At 65.7% G+C, this 19,986-nt stretch overlaps 4 protein-coding genes across 4 annotated transcripts in view; 2 read left to right on the forward strand and 2 right to left on the reverse strand.

The window, feature by feature from the left end:
* Positions 1–929: 929 nt before the first annotated feature.
* EMIHUDRAFT_110724 (hypothetical protein) lies at positions 930–2,921 on the forward strand (the record flags this gene model as incomplete). Its single annotated transcript, XM_005788005.1, has 1 exon — positions 930–2,921. One exon carries the CDS (start codon positions 930–932, stop codon positions 2,919–2,921), a length of 1,992 nt encoding a protein of 663 aa, XP_005788062.1.
* Positions 2,922–4,697: 1,776 nt separating this feature from the next.
* EMIHUDRAFT_455303 (hypothetical protein) lies at positions 4,698–7,824 on the reverse strand. The gene has a single exon (XM_005788006.1). It carries the CDS (start codon positions 7,783–7,785, stop codon positions 4,984–4,986), a length of 2,802 nt encoding a protein of 933 aa, XP_005788063.1. The 5' UTR covers positions 7,786–7,824; the 3' UTR covers positions 4,698–4,983.
* A 2,528-nt stretch (positions 7,825–10,352) lies between these two features.
* EMIHUDRAFT_467381 (hypothetical protein) lies at positions 10,353–15,228 on the forward strand (the record flags this gene model as incomplete). Its single annotated transcript, XM_005788007.1, has 11 exons — positions 10,353–10,538; positions 10,670–10,864; positions 11,177–11,241; positions 12,445–13,310; positions 13,369–13,435; positions 13,698–13,791; positions 13,998–14,061; positions 14,515–14,609; positions 14,784–14,798; positions 14,892–14,968; positions 15,045–15,228. The coding sequence occupies 11 exons, from the start codon at positions 10,353–10,355 to the stop codon at positions 15,226–15,228; spliced, it is 1,908 nt and encodes a 635-aa protein (XP_005788064.1).
* A 2,548-nt stretch (positions 15,229–17,776) lies between these two features.
* Positions 17,777–19,986, reverse strand: part of EMIHUDRAFT_110727 (hypothetical protein) — a gene marked incomplete at both ends in the record, with an annotated part of 4,612 nt that continues 2,402 nt past the window's right edge. The window contains 5 exons of the mRNA XM_005788008.1: positions 17,777–18,283; positions 18,324–18,710; positions 18,743–18,958; positions 19,128–19,344; positions 19,383–19,573. Of these exons, the coding sequence (XP_005788065.1) occupies positions 17,777–18,283; positions 18,324–18,710; positions 18,743–18,958; positions 19,128–19,344; positions 19,383–19,573 (1,518 nt within the window). The remainder of the gene's footprint in view (positions 18,284–18,323; positions 18,711–18,742; positions 18,959–19,127; positions 19,345–19,382; positions 19,574–19,986) is intronic.

Below are 19,986 nucleotides of genomic sequence, written 5' to 3' on the forward strand. Positions count from 1 at the left end.
TGAGGGTGTGAACACACGTGAGGAGTGGGGGAGGGTGTCTGTGGTGGGCTGTAGTCCTACTACGTGGTTAGAACCACGCGCCCCTCAGGAGCTTAAGGTAGAGCTGAGCGTCCAAGACGCCTCGGTGCCACCCACCGGCGTGAAGACCATCCGGATCTACCGAGCTCGTCCTCCGGACGGACCCGTCCCCGCGATGGCCCACGGTCCTCCGTCGCCTGGTTGAACCCCCTGCCTCCCGGTTGACCCCCCGGTCCCCGTACTCCACCATGAAATAAACTCAAAGTCCACCACAGCCACCACCCTCCACCTCCACCGTCGAGCCGCGATCGCTGCCGCCCGCGACGCCGCCCGCCGCGTCAGATAGCCGCGACGCGCGCATCGAGTCGCGTCGGAGAGCCGCGCCGCACCAGCAGCAGCATCTGCACCACCAGCAGCAGCAGCAGCACCACCACCACCACCCGAGAGAGAAGCGCACCTGCCCGACGCCGCCCGCCGCGTCAGACGCTCGCGACGCGCGCGTCGAGCCCAGTCGCACAGCCGCGCCGCGCCAGCAGCAGCATCGGCACCAGCAGCAGCAGCACCACCACCACCAGCACCAACAGAGACAGGCAGTGCAGGCGCAGAGGCGCTCGCAGAGCGGCGCTCAGCGCCGCGCACGCCACGCTGCGGACCGTCGGGCGAGCGCACCGTACGTCGGCGGCGAGCCGCGTCGCCAGCCGTCTCGCGAGAGAGCGGCGCCGCCGCGTGCGCGCAGCAGCCGCCGCGGCAGAGGCGAGCCGCGGCGACGTCCGCACTAACGGATAACGGCCATTGGCGGTTTCTCTCTTCTCTCTCTCTCTCTCTCTCTCTAGGGATTTTAAGGAGTGCTCCCCAGTCCGAATTCTTTTTGCCTGCCCGCCGTCGACAAACGCCGTTGCCCACGACGCGAGATGCCTGTGTGCGACCGGCGGCAGTGTCGGTCATCGCTGCCCGGCCGGCCCGACGACTGCAACGCCAACGCCGCCGCAGGCGAACCGGCGGCGTGTGCAGACGGCTGGACTCCGACGCGGCAGCCAGTCTTATGGGCTCCTGTCGGCGAGGAGAACTTTGACTGCTGCGCGGCGGACGGCGGCACCGTGGCTGATTCGGCCGAGGCGGTGGCCTTTGCGGACGCCCTGGAGAGCTGCATCCGCGAGGCCGCCGAGGCGGTCTCTGCGAGCGTGCCTGCGTGGGCCGACCACTGCGAGTCGGTGTCCGCAAAGACTGCGCTGCAGCGGCGCGAGCTCGGCCGGACCCTGGACCCGCTCTTCGACGCGCACGGGTACACAGCCGCCCTCTGGTGCAGCATCTACTCGAGCGCTTGGCCGATGGGCTGGACGGATGGCAACTGGTACGACATGTACCTCTGCCCGGCAGCTCGGGCGTGCTCGGGGCGCGAGGCGCTCGGGGAGGTCGACGAGGCGGTCGGCTCGGACGGCACCGTCGAGGAGGGCGAGACGGCCCCCGTCCGGACCATGTCGTGCGCCCTCTGCCGCCGGCTGCGGGCCCGGCTCGGCGAGGCGCCCTTCACCCTCGCGGACACCATCCCGTCCCGCGAGCGGCCGGTGCCTGGGCGGTACCCGACGAGTCGGTACCAGCGGATGGCGGCCGAGTATGAGGCTCGCCTCGGGAGCCGCGGCTACTGGGACCGGTGGGTTGGGTGGGACCTGCACCCGTTCGGAGTCTGGCTCGCAGACGCGGTGTGGCCGGCGCAGCTCGAGGAGAGGAGGCTGTGGGAGGCCGAGGAGCGGATCGCGCGGTACAGGCTCACCAACGGGGAGGTGATGCACGGGTTCGTCTGGCAGTCCCTCGCGCTGCTCGCAGAGCGGGCGCCGCCCCGCGACCCGTCCGAGTGGGTCTTCACGGCGTGCGACCCGACCTGGCGGTGGCAGAACGAGGGCACCAACCGAGGCACGTGCGCGCACGGGGCCGGGCACGGGCTCTTCTACTACTACCGGCGCGGCGACTGCGGCTGGAGCTGCGCCGTCCGCGCCGCCCTGCCCGCCTGCTCGCGGGGGCCGCTGGGCGGGTGGGCCGCGGAGGGCAACTGGGCCGAGCTGTGCGAGGGCGGAGTCTTCCACTCTGCCTTCAACTCGCTGACTGCGCCGGACCTGCTCCGGCACGCGGCTCTGTCGCCCGCGTCCTCCCTCGCCGAGGCGGTCTGCGAGGCGGGCTGGCGCGGCTGCGCGGTCAACCTGGGCGCCGAGGAGGGCGAGGGGCGCTTCGCACTCGCAAAGGCGGGCTTCTGCGACGTCTCGGCGTGGACCTCGCGCATCGCGCTCCTCGACCCATCCCCATCCCCCTCTCCTCTGCCGCCGCCGCCGCCGCCGCGGTCCCTCCCTTCCCCACCCGCGCGCTCACCGCCGCCGCCCTCGCCGCCGCCGCCTCCACAAGTGACGTGGCTCCCTGGCCTCGGGGCACCCGCCCACGAGGCTCACGAGGCCCTCTCCGGCGTGCCGGCCGAGCTCACCCGCCAGTTCTGGCAGCTGCCTCCGCCGCCAGCCGCCGCCCCGATGAGAGGCGGTGGCGCTGGCGGTGGCGGCCCTCCGCTCGACTCGCTTGTGGGCGGCCACGGCGAGGAGGCGGCTCTCGCCCTCGTCCTCGCCCTCCTCCTCGCGTCGGCCGTGTGCGTCTGCCGCCTCGTCTGCCGCGGTGCAACGCCGGCGGCGGAGCAACGCGCGGCGCAGCGCCCGCAGAGCCAGGGGCGGCTCCCTGCCGCCGGCCGCCGCCTCCGCGCGGCCGTGATGGGGAGAGGTGGTGGCGGTGGCGGGCGGGTCGCCCGGGCGGCTCCGGGAGGGCGGAAGCTGAAGTATCTCCGCGCCGGCACCGGCGACGACGTCGACGACCGCGAGTCGTTCGTCACCGCGGTGGAGGACCCGTCGTACTTTGTGAGGTCCGTGTGAGCGTTATGGCGCGCATCGTGTGTCGTTGTGGCTGCGTGGCCAGCATATACACAATTCCTTTACCGTGGTACACAGGTGCGTGTATTATTTTTGCTTGGGGCGGCACTCATGACGGGGTAGGTAGGGGGGGTAGGTCTGGCTCTGGGCCCCCTTCCCGTCGGGTTTTCCCTCTCTTCACGCTGGAATTTTCACATCAGAGAAAAAGAATTTTTCCGCGGAAATCACGATGTCAACCCCTCCCCATGTCCCCCCAAGTGAGGTGATCTGGTGCTTGTAGGGCTTGAGAGTGGCCTGCCATGTCACAGGAAGGACTTATGGTTGCAGAAGAGTACCACCAGCCATCACTTTAGTTGGTATAGTACCCCACCTTCACCGATCCGGTGATTTCTTTAGTTTCGCAAGGTAGGTAGGTAGGGTAGCGGAAGAGGTTGTGGGCCGTGAGTTGACGGAAATCGAGGGACGCGACCCGCTTCAATGCGTGTGGTTTTTGCCCATGCACATTTTTTGCATGGGCAAAAACTGTTGCATATGTTGCATATCACACATATCATGGCATTTGAACGCATTATTGTGCATTCAAGACTGCATTCTGCATTTTCTGCATTCGGTGGGCAACTGCATTTCTGCTGCATTTCTGCATTCTTTGGGCAACTGCATTTCAGCTGCATATGCGGCGGGAAACTGCATTTAGTTGCATGGATTCACTGACACACGGCCTCCATTGCGTGTGCACCTAATCCTCCAAAAAGACGAATGCGAAAATGCACTGCATGGGCAAAAACCACACGCATTCGTGGGCAAGAACCACACTTATTCCGCAGGGCAGGGGGCGGCCAGGTTTTTGCAGAATTTCATCATAAATAAATAAATAAAACGGACACCTCTACTAGGAGATGGGTAAAAAGGAACAGGTCCCCGCCCTTGCGATCTTTGTGCAGGGTTCTTTGTGGGTGTGGTCGGCGACTAGCCGGGGTCGTCCTCCCGATGGGGGACTAGCACTAGCCGTCTTCCACATGGTCCCTCGGGTCCCTGCTGCTCCTAATGGAAATCTCTTCGTAATCCTCCTGCTTATTTCCGCAACGTCCTGCTCCCTCCCTCGTCTCGCCCTGCGCGACTGCTCCGCCTCACCGTCGTCTGCTCTGCGTCGTCTGGTGACGGGTCCTCCATAGTCGGTTGAGGTCGCCGCCCTCCTCGTGCCTCTTCCCAACGTTCCCTCGGCGGCCGATGCCGTCCGCTCCGGCTCCCCAGTCCCCGGGTCTGTCCTGCTCTCTTCTGCGCTAGTTTCTGTTTCGTCCTCACCGGCGTCCCTCCTCTTCTTTCTCCCCTTCTTGTATGCTTTGTACATCGCGTCGATTCCGTTTCGCGTGAGCACCATCCTGAAGCCCGCCCAGCAGCTGAACCGCTCCCTAAGTCGAAGGAGCATCATCAGTCTCACCCACTTCGCTCGCTGCCCACCGTCTCCGCTCCCTCCCGCTTGAGCCGCCGTCGCGGCCCTCGTTCGTCCCACTGGCTGTTGGCCCGTCGCCTGCGTTGCTTGCGTTATCCCTCCTCCTCCGCGACTCCCTCAAGGCCGGCCGGGCCTCCTTCCACCCAGTGAAGAGCTTCCTCAGCCACTCGATGTGTTCCTCTCTCTTCATTATGCGCGCCGTAGCCTCATCATTGAGCTGGATCCACCTCTGCACCGCTCCCGTCGCCGCCTCGGCCACGACTTGCAAGTTCCGCCTCGTGACCCCGGCGCCAAGGTCCCTCCGACTCTTATAGAATTTCATCATGAGTGCCGCCCCAAGCAAAAATAATACACACCTGTACTACACAGAAACGACAAAGTGTTGAGTGTGTATAAGTTTAATTATATGCGTGAGACAGAGAGCGGGTTGGGGATTGCGATATTGAGTTGAACACATGTATCGGCGCAGAGGAGCCAGAGGATTTGATGTGCTTGTGGGGGTCCGGTTATATCTCACGCCGACGGCGTTTGGGGCTCCTCCCTCCGGGCGGCTCCGTTGAGCGCTTGGGCGTGGTGGGCTTGAGCGGGCTGTGACGACGGCTGGCCCCTCTACACTCAGCTCGGGAAGGAGGGCTCCACCTCGACCACATCAAAAGTGACCCCGTCGCGCACGAGCGTGTGGGTTACGCCGGTGGGATGCATGTACGTGAGGGGCGGGTACAGGTACTCCTTCTCGTGCGGGAAGGCGGAGAACTCCGAAATGTCCACGCCCATGTTCATGAACGTTGAGCTTTTGAGCCGGAAAAGCAAAGCGCGCTGCTTGCCGGCTGCGGACGCGTAGCGCGCCGCGACCTCGAGCCTCGAGGTCGTGCTGCAGCAGGCAAACTCGGTGCCGCCCATCGACAGGAAGCGGGGCGGAGCGCGCAGATCACCCATGCCCCGCCAGAGGATGCGCCCCTCCTCCTGCTTCGCCGGCCGCGCGCAGCCGAGCGCCCGGACGGCAGCTCGCAACCATCCGCCGTCCGCTGCGTGTGCTCCGTCGCCGTCCACCTCCTCCGCCCACCTCTCACCTCCCTTCTTCTCGTCCGCCCCGACGCCAGAGACCAAGCTCTCCCGAACAGTAGCCCGCCCCTCCTCGATGACGCTGCTCTCCTCGTCGCCGCCCTCCTCCTGGATGGGGAGAGCAAGGCCCTCCTCGCATCCCGCCAGCTCTGACCGCGCCTGCCGTAGCGTGCTCAGGCTGAGCTCGCCGGCCACCGCCAAGGTCTTGAGACCCTGCTCCTCCAGCTCCTGGCCAGCGAGGTCGACCGACGTCGCTGCGGCGACGGCGCGCATCCGCTTGAGCGCCTCGTAGATGAAGGCCATCGTCACCGGCTGAGGGTGCGGCGCCGCCAGCTGCGGAGGCTCGAGTGGCAGGGGGCTGCCGTCCTCGCCCTTGCGGCAGTGGCTCATCTTGAGGTTGCGCATCGGCCCATTGAGCGCGCGGAAGGCGGCGGTCGAGTACAGACGCAACGCGACCACGTGTGCCTCTTCAAGCTTCGCCCTGCGCGCCACAGGCAGGGCCACAAAGTCGGCCAGTACCATGCCCTGACGCCCTCCAAGCCGAGAGCCATCCGGGGCTCGGTCGCGCCGCCAGCCGTTGTGAAAGCTGGTGGCACTCGAGCCGGCCGAGGCGTCGAGGATGTAGCGCAGGTTCTCGAGCACCTCCGGGTCGTCGAGCGCCTCCGCCTCCTCGATGATGGCGGCGGTGCCAGTAGCCATCTTTTCTCGCAGGTACGCCTCCTCGTGGCCGATGATCCCGTACAGCCCCGTTGCCGCTTCCTCCGGCTGTCCCGTGACGAGCTCCTTGGCCGAGCCGGCGAACCGATCGGAGGCTCCCTCCGCGTTGGACGTTAGCAGCCCATCGACGCTTGGTGCGCCGCATCGAAAGGCCGCTGCGAACTGGCTGCCACCGGGGATGGCCTTGATGGCCTTGACAGCCTTGCAGCCACCGGGGATGGCCTTGCGCCCCGCAGCCCTTAGCAGCAGCGCCAGCGAGACGGCACTGAGGAGAAGGCTCACGCAGCCCTGCGCGAACAGCACCCAAGCGATGTACGGCGCGTTTTCTGGCTGTACCGCACGCAGGAAGGTGCTGCAGACCTTGCCCTTCGTCGGGTAGACGTAGCCACCGATCGACTCGACGCCCTCCTTCGACCCGATGAGCTGATCGCATTCACTGACAAACCACATCTTCTTGACAGAGTCAGATATATCGCCCACTAGGTTCAGGTGTTGATTTACCCCGCCGTAAGTCAGGCCCCAGCTGGCGAGGAGCCAGGCGCCGTAGACAAGGCCGCTAACGGCCCCGAAAGCGAGCCAGAAATACCGGGACGGCCTCGACTTGACCCACGCTGCAAAGTTCAGGTTGCTCCTCGAGAGGGGGAGCGCGACGGGAATGACCACCCAGGCGGGCAGCCAGGGCAGCAGCAGGATGGCCAGGAGCACCAGCGTGCGAGCGATCCATCTCGTGTGGCGCACGGCGACGCGCACCTCCGCCTCCAGGAATCGTCTCTGCTTCTTCTCCACTTCGATTGTGTTTAGAGCGCGCTCCAGCTCTAGGAGGACGGTAGATGGCCGAGAGCATGCTCGTCGCATAGCAAGCGCGGGCAGGAACAAGACGGTCGCCCAAATTGGCAGCAGCCAGAGAAGCATCCAGACGACGTCGACACTGCGCCAGGGCGACGACACTCGCCAGTCGTCGTCCACGACTCGCACCGCGACGAGACTGACGCCCGTGTTCCGGCCAAGATCATACAAGTTTATCTTGAGGTAGCCCCCATCGCCTTTGGAAGGGTAGCAGACAGCAGGACCCAAGAATTGTCTGCATTCCGCCAGGTCATTGCCGGTATAGCCTCGACAGAATCCATCAATCAAAACGTCGCAGAGGCGATGGAGGAGGGACTGCCCTGGCGCGTGGTCGACAAAATCCACGAGCGTGACGGACACAACTTGCACGGTATCATCGGTGGCGACGAGCTTGGTTTGGTCGACAAGCTCTGTGCCAGGAGCGGTCTTGACAAGGTCGTCTGTGGACACTTCTCCCAGCCTGCTCACGCGGCTGTCATCAGCTGACAAACTCAGGTCTACTTTGCAGCCATCGGTCGAGGTGATCAGGACGAACGGCGGAAAGGCCTCGCTTCCAGAACCAATGTTATCCGCCAGTATCTCTCGGAGGTCCGATGTGTCGATGCTGCTTGACTGGGACAACTGGCTGGCAGTTGCGCCCACCTGCGTCCGGTTGACGGCCACGCACATTGTTATGGCCTCCTTCAATTTCTGCGGCAGCGGCGGCGGCGCCGGAGGCGACGGCGACCAGGGCGGCAGCGACGGTGATGGCGGCGGCGACGGGAGGGCGTGGGCGAAGAGAGCGGCCCACATATCTCGCGGAGAACGAACAGCAAGGGGCCCTTCCAAGGGCGACCGCTGAAGCCTTCACAAGGGCGCGCCTTTTAGAAACAAAAGAAATCGACGCCCCGCTGTCAGCCCATTTGTCCAGTGCCGCCAGTCCCGTGCACAGTGTCGTGCGATGCTTCAATTCTTTCCCTCGGTGATACGGTGAGAAAACGGAGACGCCAAAACGACGAATGGGAGAAGGACAGGGTCCCCACCTGCACGTCCTGCACGAGCAGGATCTTGGAAGGACAAAAGAAAGAAAGAAAACACACAAGGCAGACGAGGGAGGATGGGGGGAGGACAGGGTCCCTACCTGCACGAGCAGGATTTTGGAAGGACGATCAGCATCAGGGACACAGGGGAACGGGAGTGGGGAGCGCATCGCGACACGGAGGGGGGCTGGGCAGCGTTCACCCACACGACAAATGACGTGTGATATGCGCGTCATCTTCAAACACCCCCCCCCACGCACCTGGGGACCCCCCTCTAGGTCGACGGTCTGACCAGGTGGAGGTGGGGGGGGGTAGCTACACCCCCCTGTCGCTCAGCGGTCCCGAGCCAGCGGCAGCTGACCCCCCCTCCGGTAGCTTACCCCCCCCTCGGTCCCGCCCCCTCGCCAGCTTGCGGAGCTGACCCCCCCCTCGGTCAGCTAGGGTCCGGGGCGGAGCCCCGGCGGGGTGCGGGGCGGAGCCCCGCGAAGAAAATTTTGCGTTTTTTGCAAAATATCGGTCGTCGGCCCTTGTGCTTGAAGACTTGTCGCCTGTGCCACCGCCGCGGCCGCCCTGCTCCCGGTGGCAGATAATAGCCCAGGTCGAAGAGTGCGCCCAGCTCTCGGTATCTGGGTGGCAGGCGGGACTAGAGAGGCACGCTGGTGCACGGTTGGGGGCGAGAGCCGCCATCTTGGACCGTCAGGCGAGTATTTGCAACCGGGAGCTCGCCGCCGCCCCTACTCCGCCGCCGCCGCCCTCCCGAGGGCAGATAATAGCCCAAGTCGAAGAGTGCGCCCAGCTCTCGGTATCTGGGTGGCAGGCGGGACTTGAGAGGCACGCTGGTGCACGGTTGGGGGCGAGAGCCGCCATCTTGTACCGTCAGGCGAGTATTTGCAACCGGGAGCTCGCCGCCGCCCCTACTCCGCCGCCGCCGCCCTCCCGAGGGCAGATAATAGCCCAAGTCGAAGAGTGCGCCCTGCTGTCGGTATCTGGGTGGCAGGCGGGACTTGAGAGGCACGCTGGTGCACGGTTGGGGGCGAGAGCCGCCATCTTGTACCGTCAGGCGAGTATTTGCGACCGGGAGCTCGCCGCCGCCCCTACTCCGCCGCCGCCGCCCTCCCGAGGGCAGATAATAGCCCAAGTCGAAGAGTGCGCCCTGCTCTCGGTATCTGGGTGGCAGGCGGGACTAGAGAGGCACGCTGGTGCACGGTTGGGGGCGAGAGCCGCCATCTTGGACCGTCAGGCGAGTATTTGCGACCGGGAGCTCGCCGCCGCCCCTACTCCGCCGCCGCCGCCCTCCCGAGGGCAGATAATAGCCCAAGTCGAAGAGTGCGCCCTGCTGTCGGTATCTGGGTGGCAGGCGGGACTAGAGAGGCACGCTGGTGCACGGTTGGGGGCGAGAGCCGCCATCTTGGACCGTCAGGCGAGTATTTGCGACCGGGAGCTCGCCGCCGCCCCTACTCCGCCGCCGCCGCCCTCCCGAGGGCAGATAATAGCCCAAGTCGAAGAGTGCGCCCAGCTCTCGGTATCTGGGTGGCAGGCGGGACTAGAGAGGCACGCTGGTGCACGGTTGGGGGCGAGAGCCGCCATCTTGGACCGTCAGGCGAGTATTTGCGACCGGGAGCTCGCCGCCGCCCCTACTCCGCCGCCGCCGCCCTCCCGGTGGCAGATAATAGCCCAAGTCGAAGAGTGCGCCCTGCTCTCGGTATCTGGGTGGCAGGCGGGACTAGAGAGGCACGCTGGTGCACAGTTGGGGGCGAGAGCCGCCATCTTGGACCGTCAGGCGAGTATTTGCGACCGGGAGCTCGCCGCCGCCCCTACTCCGCCGCCGCCGCCCTCCCGAGGGCAGATAATAGCCCAAGTCGAAGAGTGCGCCCTGCTGTCGGTATCTGGGTGGCAGGCGGGACTTGAGAGGCACGCTGGTGCACGGTTGGGGGCGAGAGCCGCCATCTTGGACCGTCAGGCGAGTATTTGCGACCGGGAGCTCGCCGCCGCCCCTACTCCGCCGCCGCCGCCCTCCCGAGGGCAGATAATAGCCCAAGTCGAAGAGTGCGCCCTGCTGTCGGTATCTGGGTGGCAGGCGGGACTAGAGGCACGCTGGTGCACGGTTGGGGGCGAGAGCCGCCATTTGTACCGTCAGGCGAGTATTTGCGACCGGGAGCTCGCCGCCGCCCCTACTCCGCCGCCGCCGCCCTCCCGAGGGCAGATAATAGCCCAAGTCGAAGAGTGCGCCCAGCTCTCGGTATCTGGGTGGCAGGCGGGACTGGAGAGGCACGCTGGTGCACGGTTGGGGGCGAGAGCCGCCATCTTGGACCGTCACTGCCGCTCGATCAGATCGTCGCCATGCTCACGCCCCGCGACATTGAGTACTTTGCGACTCGACATGGTAAGTTCCTCCACTACGCGACCATGCTCAAGCTGTGCCCCAAGGACTCACCCGAGTGCGCTAGCTGCTGGTACTGCTCCCGCTTCGGGCAGCGGCTTCTGCCCCCTGAGCTGCAGAAGCACTTCCTGCCGGTCTACCCCACGGTGGGCAGCACTGGTGAGTTTACTCCGTTTGCCACTCGATGGGAGGAGACGCTTGCCGGTCGTGGGCAGGCCTATGTGTCTGACACCTCGCTCGTGTCACGCGTCGTCTCTTCCGCCTACGCCAAGCACAGGCTGCGGCGGCGGTGGAGGCAGAGAGGAAGGCGGCGGAGGCGGCGGCTGCTGCGGAGGAGGCTGGGGAGGAGGCTGTGGCGGAGCTAGACGCGGACTCAGCCCAGGCTGAAGCAGCAGCGGCCTCGGCAGCGACGAAGGCGGACGAAGCGCGAGCGGCCAAGGAGAGGGCGGCGGCGGCGCAAAAGGCGGCCGAGGTGCCTCCGGATGCGCTAGTTGCATCGCTTGCAAAGGAGACGCTGCTTCAGCCTGGGAGCATACGCTCACTGTTCAAGAAGCACTACTCTCAGAAGAAGAAAGCGGCACAGTGGGAGGCACCGCATCAGGCCACGGGCGCGGGAGGGGATGCTCAAGCAGCTGCCGTGGAGAACGGGTCCCTCAAATATGACGCGTCACTAGTTGGCCGGCGCTGCACGGTGTTGTGGTGCCCTGAAGACGGCGACGAGGAGGACGAAGACTACTATAGCGCTACCATTGTTGCATACAATAGCCGCTGTGCCCCCCGCAAGGGACGCTTCCTCCTCCACTTTGATTGCGGCCTGCGCAAGCGCGTGCAACTGCCAGCCGTGAAACAGTGCGTATCATGACGAGGCGCGTCTCCAGCTGTAGCTGCCAGAAGTCACCCGGCGGTGTGGCTGGCTGCTGCGAGGGCACTGACGGCTGTGAGGAGCTGCCGCGCCCATGGGAGGCGGAGCCGAAGTAACCACACGCTGGTTGGTGCTGTTATTTGCGTAGCTAGGATGGCTCGCAGTGTGTGTCACACATGAGTGAGAGACATACGATACGTGATAGAGTACTTTGCATGTTCATACTCATTGTTCATACACACACGGACACACGTGTTTCCTACCACCACTCAAACGTTCGTCCGTTCCGCAGTTCTCGTACAGCTCTTCGAGCTCCACCCAGCGTGTGTCGGTGAAACCCGAGAGTCGTGTTCATCCTCTCCAAACTCACCGCGCGTGAGGTAGCAAATAGTGTGTCGGCAGCAGTCAGCTTGTTGCGCCGCTTCTTTCCGATCAGTTGATCGGGGTCGCACAAGCGCATGCGGAGCACCGCCTCGATCTTGTAGCAGAATGTTGGCACGACCGCGTCGTCCGCACCGCCGCCTGCAAGCCGTGCCTGGCGCCGATGCTGCCTTTTGCGTTTTGGCACTTGTAGCGAGCACACATGGTGCGGTGCGCGTACTTGAGCAGGCGGTGCGCGCCGCAGTTGGCACAGGGGCCCTGGGAGTATGGCGTGCTGCGGCATGTGGACGCGCGTCCAGGTATTTTTCGGGTAAACCTGGACTTTCTCGGGTATACCCGGGTTTTACCTGGGTCTTGGGCAGGCACCCCCCTGTCGGTCGAGCAGTCTTGGCTCCCGCGAGGTGTACCCCCCTCTCGGTCAGAGGCCTGGCCAGGGGCACCTGTAGGGGGGTACCACCACCCCCCTCATGCTCACACGTCTTGCGAGAATGGGGGCGGCTAGGTGCGAGGGGGGGGGTGTTTGAAGATGACGCGCATATGAGTGTTAGATTTGTTTGGTATTGCTAAAAATCTCTCCCACACGACAGGGTCCCAGGGATTCCCCTCTCGTATAGGACAAGTTGCACCGGCGGCACGGGGGCAGGCGCGGGCCTCCTACTGGTTGCGCTCTCCTAGTTCTCCTGCTCCTGCCTGACAAGGGACAGCGAAGGCTCGCAGCACGGTGGACGGTGCTCCCGCGGGTTTCTTTATCGGGTACCCATCCACGACGGAGCTCGGCTCCACCACGAGCCGATGGCAGCCCGGTCTAGCCGGCCTGTCGACTACTATGACGGCAAGGCCGTCTCGCTGGACATCCCGGAGGCGATCCAGCGCCGCCTCTCCGTCCGCTCCTCGCTCACGCCTGATTCGGCGAAGCTTATCCTGGTGATGGTCGGCCTTCCCGGCCGCGGCAAGTCCTTCATCGCGCACAAGCTCTCGCGCTTCCTCAACTGGACGGGCTACCAGACCGAGATCTTCAACGCCGGCCAGAACCGGCGCGCCAACCACTCGCCCACCAACCACTCGCGCGCCGGCTTCTTTGACCCGAGCGACGCGGAGAGGAAGGCAAAGCGCGAGAGCATCGCGATGAGCACGTTTGAGGAGCTGCTCGAGTGGCTGGCGGGCGGCGGCGAGATCGGCATCTTTGATGCCACAAACTCGAACCCGCAGAGGCGCGCCCTCCTCGTCTCACGCGCGGCCGAGTGGAAGGGTTGGAGGAGCGGAGACGCGAGCCCTGCCGCTGGGGGCGCCGGCGCGGGCGTCGCGGGCGGAGGCGGTGCCAGGTTCGGCGTGTCGATCGTCTTCATCGAGTCGATCTGCACCGACAAGTCTATCCTCGAGGCCAACATGCTCTCCAAGGTGCGCGCCTCGCCCGACTTTGCCGGCCTGAGCGAGGAGGAGGCGCTCTCCGACCTGCGGCAGCGGGTCTCGCACTACGAGGCGTCGTACGTGCCGGTGGCGGACGAGGAGGGGGCGTACATCAAGCTCTTCGACCTCTCCTCCAAGGTGACGGCCCACCAGGTCTTCGGCCGCATGACGCAGCGCGTGCTTCCCTACATGATGAGCCTGCACATCTCGCTCCGCCCAATCTTCCTCGCCGCGCTGCCGCCCGGATACGGCGACGCCTCCTCCCGCGGTGCCCCGTGCACGCCACGCGCACGGCACGCGGCTGACGCGTCCACGGACACGCGCAGGCGACCTCTCCTGCGAGGAGGGCGGCTGCTCCTCCCCCAACCAGTCCTTCGCGCTCCAGCTCGCCGGCTGGGTCGGCAGGCACGGAATTAATTAAATTAAGTAAGTAAGAAGTAAGTAATCACAGCTCGCCGGCTGGGTCGGCAGGCACGGAATTAATTAATTAGCAAGTAAGAAGTAAGTAATCACAGCTCGCCGGCTGGGTCGGCAGGCACGTAATTAATTAAATTAAGTAAGTAAGAAGTAAGTAATCACAGCTCGCCGGCTGGGTCGGCAGGCACGTAATTAATTAAGTTAGCAAGTCCGTGATGAATGAATCACAGCTCGCGAGCTGGGTCGGCAGGCACGCGCCGTCCTCGCCCCTCCGCCTCCTCTCGTCGACGCAGGCGAGCGCGGTCGACGCGGCGAGGGTGGTCGCGCGGGACGTGCGCTCACCCGCCACCCGCCCCACACGCCCCACACACCCAAGCCACCGCCGCGCCAAGGCAGCCGCCACGCTCAAGCCCCTGCACTGCCCCGCTAGCCCTCGCCGCACCCCTCCCGCACACGCCGCACCCCTCCCGCACACTCCCGAGCCGACGCCGCGCTCGGCACCCGAAGGCCGCACTCCTCTCGCAACCCGCTGCCCCAGATGCGGCGGCGCGGCGTCGGCTGCTCTGTGACAAACGTCTCCTGCCTCAACCCGCTCGACCGCGGTATAGTACAGTATAGCATAGCATAGTGTGGTGTAGTATAGTATAGTCTCCTGCCTCAACCCGCTCGACCGCGGCGCGAGACGCGCCCGAGACGCCGAGATTGCCAGAGATGAGCCGAGAGGAGCCGAGATTGCCAGAGATGAGCCGAGAGGAGCCGAGATTGCCAGAGATGAGCCGAGAGGAGCCGAGATTGCCAGAGATGAGCCGAGAGGAGCCGAGATTGCCAGAGATGAGCCGAGAGGAGCCGAGATTGCCAGAGATGAGCCGAGAGGAGCCGAGATTGCCAGAGATGAGCCGAGAGGAGCCGAGATTGCCAGAGTGAGCCGAGAGGAGCCGAGGTGATTAGCCTCCACTTCGTGCGTCCGCCTGCTCGAGCGCGGCGCGAGGGGGCAGCGCTGAGGCGGCGTCTCACCCTGCCGCTCGCCCACCTCGCCTGCGCGCCGCCTGCCGCAGGCTCCGAGGCGGGCGAGGACCAGTGGGCGACGCAGCGGCTCGCTTCGATGGGCTTCTCGCAGCGCTACCCGGGAGGCGAGTCCTTCGCCGACCTGGTCCGCCGCCTCGAGGCGCCGAGCAGTAGCCAGCTGCGAGAGCAGAAGCTAGGAGGTCCGGAGAGGACTCGCCTCACCTGGCCACCGCTACTCCCCTCGCAGCTAGCTTCTGCTCTCGCAGCCAGCTCCTGCTCTCGCAGCCAGCTCCTCCCCCTCCCCCCCTCCCCCCCTTAGGCGTGCGTCCTCGAGGTCGAGGCCTCGACAGAGCCGGCGACCGACCCCCGGCCGCGGACAGCGGCGCGATGCGGCCGTCCTCACCTCGCCCTATGGCGGCGCTGGTAGGTGCTCATCGTGGCGCACGCGACGCCGTGCCGCGCTCTGCGCGCATATTTCCTCGGCTTGCCGGTCGCGGAGTGCATGTGCGCCGCGTCGAGCCGACGCGGCGGAGGCGACCCTCTCCACGGCTGTGACGCGTCCATGACACGTCCATGCCAGGTGCCCGGCGTCGAGCCGCGCGGCGGAGGCGCTGGCGAACGCGTCGCGCTCCGTGGTCGAGCTGCTGCCGGCGCTGTTTGGCAAGTGGAGTGAGGAGATCCACACGCTCGAGGAGCGCGGCGAGAACAGCGAGGTGCTCAGTCTCGATGACGCCGTCTTCAGCCTCGAGGGGCAGGTGGGATGAGCGCGCTCTTGCGCCCTGTTTGACCAGTACTAACGTATGTGGTACGTACAGGTGCTTCCATGCGGTGGTGTGCGCGGCACGTGACACTGGTCCGCGACGGCACGCGCGTTATTTGTGTGCCGCACACACCTTGTAGTTGTACCTTCTCGTGCTGTGGTGTGTGGAGCATGCTCTTTTTCGGGGGAGATTTTTTCGCATTGACCATTGTCGATTGTGTCGATGATTTTGTGTTTTTTCGCCACACAAAGTGCCACACACGCGCCTGTACGACGGCTTTTTTTATCGTGAGGCTGTAATGTGTAACATGTCGTAAACAAGCTCGGTGTATTGAATTGTGGAGCTGGGGGGCCGAGCGTTTTTGATCTATCTGCACTCCCTGGGTGATTGGGCGCCCGCCCACCGCCTCTGAGGGGGTCGGGCCCCCTCTAGACTGAAAACAAAAACAAAATCGAGAAACAGTAAAAAACAACCTGCGAGAGCGGCGCTGCGCGCCGCCTACTAGCTGCTTCGTGACTGAGATCTGAGTATCTAGATAACCCCAAACGGCATCCCAAAAAACGTGTAACAACCGAGACCACATCAGAGGCGGATGGGCGCACGCACCCGCGCAGCGCCGCAAAGAAGCTGGCGACGGCAATGCGCTTCATGATGAAGGAGCTCAACCGGTTCGAGGACGAGATGACATCGAGGATGTCATGTTGCGCGACGGCGTCATCCATTTCGTCAAGCCACATTCATCGTGACCGTCGCCACCCTCGCCGCCGTCTCGCCTACGTCGCCGCCGTCGCCATCATGGGCCTCGCTGCCGAGACGGTGCTGTTGCATCTGACTCAACTCTCCCACCCCCCCTGGCTCCTATGCCGACGTGTCCCGTGCTCCCCCGTCCGCAGATGTCTCTGCTGTGCCGCCCGGCGGAGCTCTGCGGCGGGCCCTGGCCTCCTCGCCGCCTTCGCTGCTGCTGTCTGTTTTCTGTTTTCTGTTTTTCAAAACGCCCGCCCGCCCGCCACCCCGACGCCCGAGGCGGCTCGGCCCCCCACTCAGCCAGAGATCAAAAACGCTCGGGGCCAGGCCCGGGTAAAAAATTAAAAGGGGGTATAGCGTATACGTACATCTGACATGCACATGCACATGTCCATGTCCATGTGCATGGTTGTGCATGTGCATGGACCAGGAGTGAGCGCTGTAATGATAGGGTGCCCACAGGACCCAAAAAAAGAAAAGAAAAAGAAATGGGGCAACCCCGATCGCAGCACTTCGTGTTGGAGAGTCGAGATATTGAGAGTGTGACTAGGAGGGAGGGACGCTGGGGATTCTCAAAGGTATACCCTTGGAATGGCCGGATCCAGCCTTAAAAGTACGTGTACGAGATCGCGCGCGCTTCACGCACAGCACCGCCTGTTCTCCGCGGTTGTGTGACGACGCGTGCCGTGTGCTAGCAGAGTTGGGCGCGTCGCGGCGCGACGGCGCCCGCGAGGGAAGGCGCGGGTGCAGCGGCCGCCGGCGGCCGTACCGCCCGCCAGCCGGCGCAGCAGCGGCCAGCGCAGCGGCCGCCGGCGCAGCAGCCAGAGCAGCCGGTGCGCGCCTCTTGCGAGGCGAGTACTGCCGTCCGGCAGCCTTGAGGCGGCCGGGCGAGGCGGCCGGGCGGCAGTACTCGTTCGAACTTTGCGAGCCGTGCGCGCGCCGAGGCGCGCGCGGCGCGCGCCCGCCCGGCTGCCAGTAGGGGGCGGCGCAATATGGCCTATAGTACAGCCCTGAGGAGAAGGAAGAGGCTGGCTGGCAATGCTGTATGCCGCCGAGGGCCATTTTTGGGGTGCTGACCCACGCCCAGGGGGCTTCAAAAAGGGGTCCCCAAGCCGGGAAAACCCGCCCCCCCCCATCCGAGGCCGGTCGAAGCCCACTTGGGCACAGCCATGAGGAGTCCTCTTGGTGCTCCTCGCGGCCGTTTGAACCTCGGGCGCGCGCCGATGGGGGGGGGGGGGGGGGTCTTGCTTGCTCCACACCGAGCGCCATCGGTCCGGACCGGCCCGGCGTGCCCACCGAGGGTCGGCTTGCACAAGGTCTGAGCCGCGGGCGCTCGGCGCCAAGTGCAGTGTCACGCTCGCACTGGAGCGGGTCACAATGGGAAACCCTCGTTTCCTATGTACTCGGTCCCCCAACGGAAGAGGCCTCGCTCCTATTGGAACACTCCCAACATCAGACGTTGCCTCGTGCGTCCCTTTTTGAGGCGGAAAGCTATTTTCTTTTGGGTCCTGTGGGCACCCTAGTAATGAGTGCGTCTGATAAAAGACAGACCCGCGGAGACCCGCGCCCACATCGGATCGCACTGTATCCGTCACCGCCACAGACCCACCGCCACTCGACTACGGCTCTCTCTCTCGAGGAGGACCGAGAGAGAATGCGGAGTGACGGAGCACAAGAGACATCACAGTAGAGAGGGAGAGGCACAGAACAGGGAGAACCAACGAAACATGGAAACATGGACGACGCGAGGGGAGCAGGCAATCGCTCCCTCGACATTGGTCATTGCGACGGCAGCGCAACGCGCGCCTTAGTAGCAGTCGGACTGCCCCGACCAGCCAGCAAACGGCATCGGCGCAAAGACGGATCCCGTGGCCTCGTCCTCGGTGAGGACGAGGATGCGGGCCACCGCCTTCATGTGCTCGGTGCTGAGGGGCGTGCCGACGCCAAAGTAGTAGCGCAGCTGGTCCGAGTCGGGCCGGTAGCCCGGGTAGAGGGCGAGCGAGTTCCAAAAACAGTCCTTGGCGCCCTCGTTGTACATGTTTGCGCGGATGGTCGCCTCGCGGCGCAGCGCGCTCCGTATGCGCTCGACGCACAGCGGGTCCGTGGACGGCGCCTGCAGGAAGCGGCAGTTCGTGCCGAGCACCTGCGCCGGCTTGAAGCCCGTGACGCGCTCGAAGCCGCCCGAGAGCCACACCAGCGGCTGGTCTGCAGCCGCCATGTCGACGAGCGTGACCATCAGGTTGAGCGAGTGCAGCGCCGCCACCATCGCAACCTCGAAACCGCGCCCGTTGAACCAGAGCCACGAGCGGGGCGCCTGCGTGCGTGCGTGCGTGCGCGGCACGCGCGTGAGCGACGCGGCGAAAGGAGGGGCGCGGGGCTGGCGCGCGCGCCCGGTGGTGGTAGAGCGAGCACAAGTCTGGCCCCCCGATCTTGGGAGGCCGCGCCGCGAGCGGCGCCTGCGGCCAGTTCATGTCATGCAGCAGCGCCGCGATGTAGGCTTTCGACTCGTAGATGAACCGCGAGAGCGAGAGCAGCAGGCAGCGGTGGCGGCCGTCCGCGCACTGCACGTGCAGCGGCGTCGTCGACGGCTGCCCCTGCAGCGCCGCGCGAATGGCGGCGAGCGGGTCGATGGCAGCCCCCTCCGCCTCGGGGTTGGGCGTCGACCAGTGGCCGTCCGCCTCCTCCTCCGGTTGCACGAGCAGCGAGCGCAGCAGCGGCTCGAGCCTGCCCTTGAGCACCGTCTGGCCTACGGCGCGGCGCAATCAGACGTCACCGCCCCCGCCGCGGCAGCCTTTCCTCGAGAGCCGCGAGCCGCGCCCTCCACCCCGACCAGCGCCGCGAAGGTGTCCGAGCAGAGCATCACCGGCAGCGCCTCGCCGCCGCCCTCGTCCACCGCCTCGCACAGCGCCACGCCCTCGCCGCGGCAGTAGGCCAGCTGCGAGAGCACCTTGCGCTGGTAGTGCGCCTGCATCTCCCCCTTGAGCGCCACCTGCCCGGCGCGGAGGAGGCGCGGCGTGGGGGCAGGGGCGGGGAGGCGCTCTCGCCGCCTGCTTCGGCGCCGCCTCTTCACTCGCCGGCGTCGACACTCCAAGTGCCGCGACGACGCGGATAAACTTGTTGTCTCGCCAGCGCCCCATGACCGAGAGCCGGAGCCGCACCGTGGCGGGGCCCGCGTCGGCGGGCGCGGGCGTGTGCCGCGTGCCCCGCCACTGCTTGCCCTCCCCTTGCGCGAGCAGCTGCATCCGCAGCGCCTCCTCGTCCCAGAAGCACACGTGGTCCACGACCTTGCCGCCGCGGATCGTGTCGACGGCGATGCCTGCGCAGCGGGAGGCCCGCGGTGAGCGGGCGCGAGGCGGAGGAGGCGCCGCCCATGGCCTCGGCCCCGCCCGCCTTGCGTGCGGACGGTCTGGTACGTCGGCGCGAGCGCGGCGTACGACCCGTCCGCGAGTCGCGTGTGGTAGTCGCCGCTGTGCGAGCCGGTCCACTGCCACGTGGTGATGACCTCGTCCGCCTTGCAAGTCTGCTCCAGGATCTCGAAGCGCAAGTCTCCAAAGGCGAGGGCGAGCAGGCCGCGCGAGTCGAGGAAGGCCTCGAGCCCGTTCGCCTGCGCCGCGCCGCGCGCGTGCTCGGGGAGGGGGCGGGGCGGGGGCGGGCCGAGGCGGAGTGCATCTCGGGCGGATTCCGGGTGCACCCCGGGGTGCACCTCGTCTGGATCTCGTCTGGATCTCGGGTGGATCTCGGGTGGATCTCGGGTGCGGCTCGCCGACGCGAGCGACTCGGAGCAGGGGCAGCGCGGGCCCTTGTGCGCGAACGAGGCCATCGGCGTGAAGAGGGAGCGCAGCTCCGCGTCGTCGGCGCGCGGCGCCATGTACGCGTACTCGTAGAGGCGGCGCGCGGCCGCCTTGCGCCGCTCGCTGCTGGTGACGTCGCGCATCGTCATGGTGATGAGCACCTCGCGCTGCAGCGGCGTCGATGGCGTGCCCGCCTGCTCCTGCGGCTTGAGGGCGTCGAGCGTGC

The sequence above is a fragment of the Emiliania huxleyi genome, assembly GCF_000372725.1.
Source record: "Emiliania huxleyi CCMP1516 chromosome Unknown EMIHUscaffold_139, whole genome shotgun sequence".
In the NCBI taxonomy this organism is placed as follows: Eukaryota; Haptophyta; order Isochrysidales; family Noelaerhabdaceae; genus Emiliania; species Emiliania huxleyi.